Source organism: Microtus ochrogaster, chromosome 10 (genome assembly GCF_000317375.1).
Source record: "Microtus ochrogaster isolate Prairie Vole_2 chromosome 10, MicOch1.0, whole genome shotgun sequence".
NCBI lineage: Eukaryota > Metazoa > Chordata > Mammalia > Rodentia > Cricetidae > Microtus > Microtus ochrogaster.
Window position 1 is genome coordinate 77236029 of NC_022016.1, and position 11665 is coordinate 77247693.

Consider the following 11665-nt stretch of genomic DNA (forward strand, 5'->3'; position numbering starts at 1 on the left):
CAAGATCCATACCAATGAAAAGTATTCATCTCTATATCATATCCCCCTTTAAATGAAAACAAAGATTTATAAACAATATTTGGAAATTTGGGTGTAGTTCTCTCCAAACTGCTTCCTTCCTTTTGTTGGGTATTTTTAGGTGTTCATGGAGACCTTTTGAGGGGTGTTGGTCCATCAAACCACATTAGTCTAGAAGGAATCCACAGGTTCTTATCCTCTGTAGAAATAAAAGCAGAACTTCTTTACCAAAGCAACATATCTGTATGCCCAAATTCTTAAGTCCAGATACTTTTAAAGTATATATGTTGATTTAGCTTAGCAGTCTGTACAATGAAATGTCTCTCTGTACTTAGCTCATTCACAATCAAAAAATTCAAAGAAAACATAATAATATACGTAATCCAGACCCTCTGTATTTTTCATCTTTACATGGCTTATTTTTCTTTATTCCTTTAACCTATGACTGTCTTTACTCTGTCTCTTTAAAGACTTTGTTTTATTTTTTCTAATGATTTACTTCTTTCTATACCTCTCTATGTTCTTTTCCTTCTCTCTCCCAAGGCTATGTACATTTATCTAACACTGTGACCCACTTAGAGGTCTTTTCCATCTGAATTTGTCTTTATTGCATGAGCATCTAATTTTTTTTTAACCAGGAGTGCTTCTTTTTTAATGCTAAGTGGGCATGGCTAGGACAAACTCTGCAGCCCTGTCTGTTGATTCTGCCCAGTTCAATATGGCAGAGGCATGTTCATTGCCTCTGAGAGCTATGCTTGCTGACCCAGCTCCGGGGTCACAGTGGGTCTATGTAATATGCTTCTCACAGACCCCATTTAAGTTCTCAGCATCCTGAAAGAGCTAGAGCTGTTTGTGCAACTTGTGCACACCAGGAAACCCTCCTCCTATAGAAGCCATGCAGCCTTCACTCTCAGTGCTGGGTCAGGAAGACCTGTCTTAATGGAGCCATGGTGCTCCTGCTCGCTGCCAGCAAACAGAGCACATTTGGGGGAAAAAATGCAGCTACCAAGAAGCTGCACTGAACTCTGTTCTTTTGTGTCTAGAATTCCTTTCGAAGCTCTCTCTGGTTTTATGTGGATGTAGTTGCACCACATTGGGTGCCAACTGTTTTTCTTCCTAAAGGTTTGAGAGGAGACAAATCTCACTCTTAAATTCTCATAAATTTCTCTATTGTAGGTCACCCAAAGCAAAATTTTAGGTATTTAGGAGGTGTTATTTAAACATGTTATGTTTCTTTTAGATTTAAGGAGTAAAATAACATTAAGGAAAAATCAAGCATCTTTTAAACCCCTCCTCATAAAGATCATAATCTAATCTTTCATTTGAAAGCTGAACATAGCAGACAATGAGGACTACTGAGAACTCAAGAACAATGGCAATGGGTTTTTGATCCTACTGCACGTACTGGCTTTGTGGGAGCCTAGCAGTTTGGATGCTTACCTCACTAGACCTGGATGGAGGTGGGTGGTCCTTGGACTTCCCACAGGGCAGGGAACCCTGATTGCTCTTTGGGCTGACAAGGGAGGGGGACTTGATTGGGGAAGGGGGAGGGAAATGGGAGGCGGTGGTGGGGAAGAGACAGAAATCTTAAATAAATAAATAAATAAATAAATAAATAAATAAATAAATAAATAAATAAATAAATAAATAAATAAGGGTACCCAAAAAAAAGAAAGCATACAAAGGGAAAATATTAATTGAGGAAAATATTTTTCAAACATTAGATTCCTGTTTGTTTTGCCAGAAAAATTTTTAACAGTGATTCCAAGTATAGACAATGACTGGAGGGAAGCAAGCTTTGAGGATTGAGAACATAGCTTAGTGGTTGTATAGAATGTCAATCTCCAGTTCCACATTACCAAGCGAGGGGACAGGAAGAAATGCAGGGCATGGGAATAAGGACTGGCTCCTGAATTAGACTAACCTGGTTCAAGTCCTGACCCTGTTATTGTTGCCTTGATCGTGTTTGGGTGGATTTCTTGAGCCCTTTAAAGCTGGTTTTCCTTCTCTTGAAAATCTGAATTATACTATCTACTTCACAGAATTGTTGTGCATATTAATTGAGGTGAAAACAAAACAATTTAGCCTAGTCAGAGACAAGTGAGCAGTTGGTGGCTGTGACTAGTGTTATGACTGCCATTGAGTTCATAAATTGAAAGGGCCTTTGAGCTTCACAGCTTTGGACATTCTTCTTTCTGGTACTAAAAATTGGTAATTAAATATGGTTTTTCTAACATTGCAACTGCCACAGTGTTACTTTACTGTTACTTATTGAACATATGAAAGGTTTTTTCGGTGGTGGTGGTGGTGGTTTGGTTGGTTGCTTGGTTTTCGTTTTTCCAGACACGGTTTCTCTGTGTAATCCTGGCTCTCCTGGAACTTGTTATGTAGACCAGGCTGGCCTGGAATTCACTATGTAGGTCAGGCTGGCCTCAAACTCAGAAATCAACCTGCATCTGCTTCCTGAGTGCTGGGACTAATGATATGGGCCACCACTGCTCAGCATATGAAAGTATTGTCAATACTAGCATTCTAGTCTGTCAGTTTTTTTCTTCTTTCTCTTTTGGTTTTTCGAGGCAGGGTTTCTCTGTAGATCAGGCTGGTCTCGAAATCACAGAGATGCACCTGCCTCCACCTCCCAAGTGCTGGGATTAAAGGTGTGTGCCACCACTGCCCGACTCCAGTCTGTATTTTTATTTTATTTTATTTATTTTATTTTATTTTATTTTTGGTTTTTCAAGACATGGTTTCTCTAGAGCTTTTGGAGCCTGTCCTGGAACTAGCTCTTGTAGACCAGGTTGGCCTAGAACTCACAGAGATGTGCCTGCCTCTGCCTCCCAAGTGCTGGCATTAAAGGCTTGCGCCACCACCGCCCAGCCATTCTGTAATTTCTAATGCTGATAATTTCTTTATTGTTATAACTTTTCATTTCTAATAATTTTAATAACTTGGAGTTATATACATTTTACACAAAACTTTGACTCCTTTACATCTATTAGGTAATACAACTGTGGATGAGTTAATGATGAGACTCATGGCTGCAATGGAGATTTTCTCAGCTCAACAACAGGAAGACATAAGGGATGAGGTAAGATAAGAGGTGAAGTAGAGTTTTCATGTTTTGATGTGCTGATTTGTCAGTGGTGATGAGTGACTGTATCATGACTGATAGATAGGTAAGAATGTAAATATGCCATTCTAGATTTGCCAATGTCATCAGTGTGACTCTTTGGTCTTTTCTTACCATGACTTCAAGTTCTAAAGATTTATTTAAATTTATGAATCATTTACATTTTACTAGATTTAGGGTGCTAGACATTTCACTTTGCCAGAAAATAATTCAGTGTTTTGTTTGAAAACCTTGGTCCAGAAAATTCTGCTTACTATATAGATTTCTATCATTCCTTTCTATATAGGCTTTGTAGGAGGCCCTATGCTGAGGACTGGTTTTTATAGACGTATTGCCAACTTTAGGATTTGATATGGAGTATATAAAGAAATAGTTTCATTTTCCCTCATTATTATGGTTTCCTGCTGGCACCATTGATCCAGTCCAATCAAAAGCTTTGTAGAACATGGAAACTAAGGGTCAAATACAAGACAGTCCAGCCTAGGTGAGGATGATTATTTTTAATGAGAAAACTTAGGGGGAGAGTTAAGCAAATTCACCCAGGTCATCTAGCCAATAGATGTTTTAGCAATTCCTTAATCATTAACACTTGGTTAATCAAGAAATGTCTGGATTTAGAAAAGAGATCCATTAAAAAATGAAGCAGATATTAACATTTGTTAATTTGAAGTGCTATGCTTATGGGTATTTGTAAACTTAGCTTTAATTTTTTTATCTAAGTTTTCTGTAAGCCTATACTAGTACACTGTGCTAGTGGATTTTGCTTTATTTATTTATGTCTTCCACTCAGTAAACTGGGATTGTTTTGTTTATTTTGCTTTGGTTTGGGGTGGGGGAGCAATTTATTCTGTTTTGTTTGAGTGTTTATTTGTTTTGAGATGGGATCTTCCTATATAGCCTTGGTTTCCTGGAACTCGCGATGTAGACCAGGCTGAATTGGAACTCACTAATAAACCAGGCTGATCTTTAACTCACTCTGTACACCAGGCTGACCTACAACTCACAGAGATCTGCCTGCTTCTGCCTCCCAGGTTTGGGCTTAAAAGTGTGTGCCACCACACCGGGCCCAGTTATGTTTGTTTGTTTTATAAGTAGGGGTCATCTCTTTGTACCTAGGATAAATTCAGTACCCAATAGATGTTTGTTAATTGATTATGTAAGTGAACGTTTGGAAGAATTTACATGAAACAGTTATCTTGGAAAAGCAGTGTTTGATTATGGTGTCATATCCCCCCCCCCCATAATAGATTAACAGAGTGCTCTGACTGGTTTTGCTCTCTTCTGTTCTGTTTTCTGAGACAGGATCTCCCCAGCCCTCATGTGTCTCAGGCCTCCATTGAGACAGGACCCCATGTGTCTTTGGCAAATGTAGCCAAGGATGATCTAGAGCTTGTATTACTCCTCCTCCATCTCCTAAGTGCTGCATTATAAGTATGCTACACTTGTGATTTACCAAATGAGCCACATCTTTAGCTACTGGTTTAGCTCTTTAATGCTTCTTGGGTTTCTTTTATTCCCACAAAAATATTCAGGTTGTAATTTTTCTGTATCGTCAGTGTGCTGTATTTTGAAGGAAAGATAGCCAGGTATATGGTAGAAAGATATTTGTAATGTTACTCTATAAATTGACATTTTGAAATAATGAAGTACTGTACTTAGAAATTTGTAATAATAAGTATATTGCCATTCAGGATTACATTTATCCTGGAACAGAGGCATTGATTGGCAATAATTCACTAAACGTATTCCTCAGCCATTTCAATCTTGAGTCTCATTAGTACCAGATTTACAGATTATGCTGAATGATAAATAAGATAATGTGAATGTTTGTAATCATATTTTTACTTCATTCCTATCTTAATTTGTGTTTCTTGTAGTTTGTTGATAAACAAATTGGCATTAGTTCATCTAATATTGAGCACAAAATTATCTTAAGGGTAACATGAAAAATACAAGTCTCATAAAAGGAAAATATTTTTATGTTTTTATTGTCTTTGTGAATTTGTTATAATATGGACTATACACAAAGTTTCCAACAATTTTTGTTTGTTTATTTATTTGTTTTTTTGAGACAGGGTTTCTCTGTGTGACAGTCCTGGCCGTCCTGGAACTAGCTCTTGTAGAATAGACTGGGCTTGAGTTCACAGAGATCCACCTGTCTCTGTCTCGTGTAGTGCTGGAATTAAAGGTGTGCATCACTGCTGCCCGGCACAGTCTTGGCTTTTAAAATGATTCGAGTAAGATTGTGTTAAATGTATAATTTAATCAATGATAGAAGGGATAGGTTAACTGGCCTGAATTTACTTGAACTCTACATTTATGGATAAGTATAATGGCTCATGCCTTAACCATAGATTTTTGAATACTAACGAGTTATGAGGTCAAAGCCAGGTAGACTCTGGTTCTTTCCTTCTTTCTTTCTTCTTTCTTTCTTTCTTTCTCTCTCTCTCTCTCTCTCTCTCTTTCTTTCTTTCTTTCTGGTTTTTTGTTTTTTGTGGGTTTTTTTTTTTTCCCAAACCTTTAGAAGTACTTGCATGATAGAATACTCACCTTGCTTTCTTGCGTCTTTGGTTGCACTCCGAGGATTATCTCACTCCCTCTATTATATGGGTACACCAATAGATAGCCAATGTGCAAATAAAAAACTTTCACTATATTCGAACCTGAAACATATTTGCATTCTTGAATCATTCCTTGATGGTCCAGAAAAAGCTTGATCTAATGAATGTTTATTGTGCCTCCACTAAGGCGAGATCCTCTATGGAGGATGTTGTTGACAGCAGTCATGTTCTAGGATCTTTGGATTTTGTTTTCTTCTTTATAATTTATTTTGTTAAAATCTTGCCTACAAACGAAATCTTGCCTAATGAGTTCTAACAGTAAATATGTTAAATTTTCATTAGCACTGTTTTTTAGCTATAGGTGAACTAGAAACCTTTTAAGGCTTACTCCCTTCCAACTTAACCTGTGATTAACTTTTATCAATGGTGGATACAATCCAGATAGAGATCAAAGACTAAAAGAGCAGTTACACTGTATATTCATTTTGCGTGTGTGTGTGTGTGTGTGTGTGTGTGTGTGTGTGAGAGAGAGAGAGAGGGGGGGGGGAATTTTAAAAATCCCTTAGTGGAAACTGAGTAAATTGGCCACTGGAGTATTGTAGACATGTTTTAAGAATACATATGTTTTAGAAGTACATATGATATTTGTCTTTCTGGGTCTGGGTTACCTCACTCAATATGATGTTTTCTAGATCCATCCATTTGCCTCCAAATTTCAAGATGTCATTAGTTTTTGCTGCTGTGTAGTACCGTTGTGTAAATGTGCCGCATTTTCCTTATCCATTCATTGAAGTCCTTGTCTTGTACTTGCTTAAGCTATGTTACATTTCTACTGTAGTAGCGTTGCTGGGTTCTTGTGAATGGTATTGTCCCAGCTGTTATTGTTTGTAGTTTTACACTGGTGTCTCTGCATCTGGGTTTGAGCTGATTGTAACTCAAGATGTTATGTGGTCTTATCTCTGTTGGATGACAGTTCCCTTCCTTGGTTTTTGTTCTCTAAATCTTGGAGCATGGTGGCTGTGGATTGCCCAGTAGGGAGTACTTTTGAGTCTCTGCCTGGTGTGGCACTGTGGGTACAGAGAAACACATGTTTCTAGTTATTAGGGGTTGACAGGAAGGAATTGGGATGGGCTAGAAGGGAGGGAGCTAAATGAGAGAGTTTCTAGGAAGGAGGAAAGCTGGGTCTTCCTGTAAGTATCTGCACATTCTTCAAGCAGTGGAGTTAGTGGAGGACAGGAAAGGAGAATGAAAGTTTGCCTGCCTGATTCCCATGCTGACATGGCTAGCCGATCATGACTTAGTTTTATTCATACTTATTTCGCATTTTATAGAAATAATTGATTTTGACATCTTAACTTTCTTATTTTCACATTATTGTTAAAACACGTTCATTTTTTTCTTGCTTGAATTAGTTGGATTCCTAGTTACCTAAAATTGATTATGACCCAAATATGGCTTATTGAAACACAAAAGTATTTATAAATACTACAAACCACTACAACATAGTCCAAACTAATTCACCATTAATATAAACATTATATAAGAACAATTTTGCTAGTATAAAAGATGCTAGTGCAGCTAACTTCATACTAGTTTCTATAAAAGGTTGATTAATAAGTGAATTATGAAAATTGATTATATAAAAGTAACAATGTATTTAACAATGTATTATGTAAAGGTAACAATGTATTTTCTTATTAAAGGACAAATTATTAAAAAATTATTTTTATATTTAGGAAAGTTTAGTTATTTACCTCTTTGTTAGATGTATTTTTTCAGAGCAAAAGAGAAAATCATATCTTTTTTTTAAAAAAAAATTACTGCTAAAAGAAGGGAAAATACCAAGCACCAAGAGGGAAATTGTCTACAATAATTCCTTGAGATAAAAATACATGTAAGTCTTTGTATTGCCAGTGAAACATTGTTTTTGAATACACAAACAGGTTTGTGTGTTTGCAGGCCTAGTTCACTAAAGAGATTATCTCAGTAGTTCATTAACTTGACCATTCGGTTAATTCATTGATTAATTCATCATTGAATGGACTCTTGGAAGTAAGAGAACATCGATCATCATGTGCATACCATTAAAGAATTTATCTGGTCCCTGACTGTGGTCTCTGTTTTTCTCTGTCTCTGACTTGAAATGAGAAGAGCCACTATCCTATGCATGCCCCTGCCATGATGTTCTGCCTTATTGTACACCAGCCCAAAGACAATTAAGACCAAGTAGCTGCAGACTGAACCCATGAGCCTAAAATATTTCTTCCTCCATTATGTTGTTTCTCAGGTGTTTTGTGACACCAGTGTAAAACTACCACAAAAAAATAGTACTGAGAAATTAGATCATGAATGACTATGTATGACTTTGTGGTTCAAAAGTCTTTGGAACTAGTTATGGGAGGAATTTGAAGAAGTTGGGAGAAACAGGCTAGAAAAGCGAGAACATTGTAAGTAAAGCTTAATGGATGATTATCATAAGAGCTCAGAACACCAGAATGCTGATAGAAATTCAGTTAGTAGAGGCTGTACTAATGAGATTACCAATACAAATGAGGAGTTTATTGGAAATTAGACTGAAGGCGGCTTGTATTTACATTCTGACAAAGAACTTGTTTGTACACATGTTGCCCATGCCTAAGACTGTGCTAGGTTGACTTGGGTGCCAAACTAATTAACCTGGTGGAGGAAACCTCAGGCCACCCCACCATCCCAAGCACAGGCATGGGTATTGCTGGCTTCTTTAGACAAATCTATATTGAAAACCATGAGGGAAAGCAGAGCAGAAGGATTTGAAAAACTTCCATTTTGGCTAGAAAAGGAACATGTTTGAAGTTGGTGCCAAAAGAAGGTGTGGTTGCTTAAAAAGATTAGTGTCTCTGAAAAGATGCCAAGGATGTTGCATCTGACAATAGCAAAGATGCCTTGAAGGCATCTCAGGCATTGGCCATAATCCACCCACAGCAACTCAAGAATGTAAGGGTGCAAACTTACTTGAAAAACTTTGCTTTAGAGAGAACTCCAGAGTTTCCTGGAATCTTCAAGATGTTTCCCAGTATTAAGCCGTCCAGGTACTTGGAGAGTGATACTCCAAGAACCACAGTGCCCAGCTACTGCTCAAGCTGACAGCAGACCTAATTTCACTTTGCTGGTGGTGGTCTTTCAGACCAGAGAATGCAAGGGTTGTAGGGTACTGTGGGACAGAGTTGGAATCTCTGCAGGTACTTCCTGAAAGGGTGATGTTTAAAGCTGAGAGAGAGGAAACGTTTCAGGGGAAACCTTGGGAAATGAGAAATGTTGAGTGTGGACTGTTTGCGGAGGGCTGCTAGGAGCAGTAAAGAGCGAGCTCAGGGAAGAGCCCTTGTGGACTGTAGCCTGCCAGGCCAAAGGTGGATTTGCTCAGACCCTTGTAGCACTGACTAGACAGGGAGATGCAGGATTGAATGTTTTCCTTGCTGGGTCCTAGGGCTTTTTTTATTGTTGTTGTTGTTTGTTTGTGATGGGTCTGGTCCTTCCTTACCATGCCTACATTCATACATAATTGGAATGCCTATGCTGGGCTATTTTATTTGGAAATATATAACTTGTGCTTGGTTTTATCTATGTCAACTTACAGATGGGAGTTTGTCATGAGTCTCAGAAGTAATTCTGGACTTGAACTTTTGAGGAGAGTGTAAACTATTAAGAACTGGGGGCTCTTGGAGATAGACTAATTGTATTTTGCAATATGAAGTGGATATGCACCTTTGTAGGTCATGAATTAAATCTCATTGTTTGGGTATGAAATGTCTCCCCCAAAAGATTTACTGTTGTTGGAGGCTTAGTCCACAGAATGTATGGCTGTTGGGAAATGATTAGATCATAAATTCTCTAACTTCTCCAATCAATGAGTATTCCATTAATAAGTTCATAACTGAATGAGCTATTAGGAAGTGAAGTTTTACTGAAGGAAGGAAGACTTTGGAAGCATGCCTAAATGGGAATGGCCTTCATGGGCTCATGTTTGAATTGCAGCTGGTGGAACTGTTAGGGAAGGGTGAGGGCTTGTGGACTTATTGTAAGAGTTGTGTCACTGGGTGCTGGATTGAGCTTTCAAAAGACTCACACCATTCCCAGTAGCGCTCACTGCCTCATGCTTGTGGTCAAGATGTAAGCTCCCAGTACCGCCGCAGCACTGTGCCTCCCTACCTACCTCCATGCTCAGGGACATGATGAACTCTAATCCCTTGACACTGTAAACCCACAACAAACTTTTCTGTAAGTTTCCTTGATTATAGTGTCTTATCACAGCAATAAAAAAGAGACTAAGACAAGTTGTTTCCTTGGGTGTTTTTTTTTGTTGTTTTTTTTTTTTTTGTTTTTTGTTTTGTTTTTTTTTTTGTTTTTCGAGACAGGGTTTCTCTGTGGCTTTGGAGCCTGTCCTGGAACTAGCTCTGTAGACCAGGCTGGTCTCGAACTCACAGAGATCCGCCTGCCTCTGCCTCCCGAGTGCTGGGATTAAAGGCGTGCGCCACCATCGCCTGGCTCCTTGGGTGTTTTGTTAACAGCAACAAAACTAAAACAAAAATACCAAGTTAGCAATAAAAAATCCAGCAACAAACTTAATTTTTTTCTTTTTTATTTAAAAATGTTTTAATTTTTGGAGGACCAAGAAGGCTGAGTCTGATGAAGCAAGACTTTGCTGATACACTCCTCCTAGACAAAAGGGGTGGAGAGAGCAGCTCTTACTGGAGAAAACCACAGGGCTTTCTGTACTACCCAACATTTAAAAAAAAAAAATGTTTTAATTTTACATACTAGCCCCAGTTCCGCCTCCCTCCCCTTCTCCTGCCCCTTACCTAATCCCCTTCCATCCACTCCTCAGAGGAAGTAAGGCTCCCTTGGGGAGTCAATAAAGGCTGTTTTACCAAGTAAAGGCAGGATCAAGCCCCTCTCCCCTGTATCAAGGCTGAGCCAGGTATCCCACTGTAGGGAATGGGCTTCACAAAACCAGTTTATGCACCGAAGTCCTGATTTCACTGCCAGCCTTCCCCAACAGATCAAGCCATATAACTGTCACCCACATTCAGAGGGCTTAGTCAGTCTTATGCAGAATCCCCAGCTGTCAGTTCAGAGTCCTTGATCTCCCACTAGCTTGGGTCAGCTGTCTCTGTGGTTTTTCGCTCATGATCTCGGCCCCCCCCCACCTTGCTCATATGATTCCCTCCTCCCTCTTTTCAACTAAGCTCCAATTTTCTAAAAGAACACTGGAAAGATTATTCTAACATTATTCACAATAGCCCACAAAATGGAAACATTTCAAGTGTCCATCACTGTAAATGAGTAGACAAAATGTGATCTGCATATCCAATAAATATCAATATCAATTGGCCATTAAAAAGTCACTATTCTCAAAATATGTGATGGGTAAATATTAAAATATGCTAAGTAAAATAAGCCAGACACAATTGCGTTCACCTTGAGTCTCAGAAGAAACTTTAGCTTTGAACTTGAGCACTGCTTAGATTTGAGTGATTCCATTCATGTGAAAGTCTACAGTAAGGAAGTCTATAGACATAGAAAGTAAGTATATTAGTTACTTTGCTGTTGCTATGGTGAAACACGGTGAGCCAGGCAACATGTAGAAGGAAGAGTTTATTTTGGCTTACCCTTCCAGAGGTGTAAGAGTCCATCATGGCAGGAAGGTACAGCAGTCCCAAGAAAAGGCAGAAGGAGCTGGAAACTGAACGATCACATCTTCGGCCACAATCAAGAAGTAAAGAGAGCAAACTAGAAAGAGACTGAGATTATGAAATCTTAAAACCCACTCCCAGTGACCGACTCCCTCAAGTGAGACTTTCCCCCTAAGCCACCCTAAACAGCACCACCAGCTGTGGGTCAAGTGTTGAGATGTACAAGCCTCTGGAGGACCTTTCTAGAGACCAGTGCAGTGGGTTAGCCAGAGCTCAGGACTGTGGAG

At 38.8% G+C, this 11665-nt stretch overlaps 1 protein-coding gene and 1 non-coding gene across 2 annotated transcripts in view; both read left to right on the forward strand.

Moving 5' to 3' along the window:
• Faf1 (Fas associated factor 1) overlaps positions 1-11665 on the forward strand; it is a 288528-nt gene that overhangs the window by 229157 nt on the left and 47706 nt on the right. The window contains exon 15 of the mRNA XM_005353630.2: positions 3018-3106. Within this exon, the coding sequence (XP_005353687.1) occupies positions 3018-3106 (89 nt within the window). The remainder of the gene's footprint in view (positions 1-3017; positions 3107-11665) is intronic.
• Positions 10345-10473, forward strand: LOC113456665. The gene has a single exon (XR_003377427.1).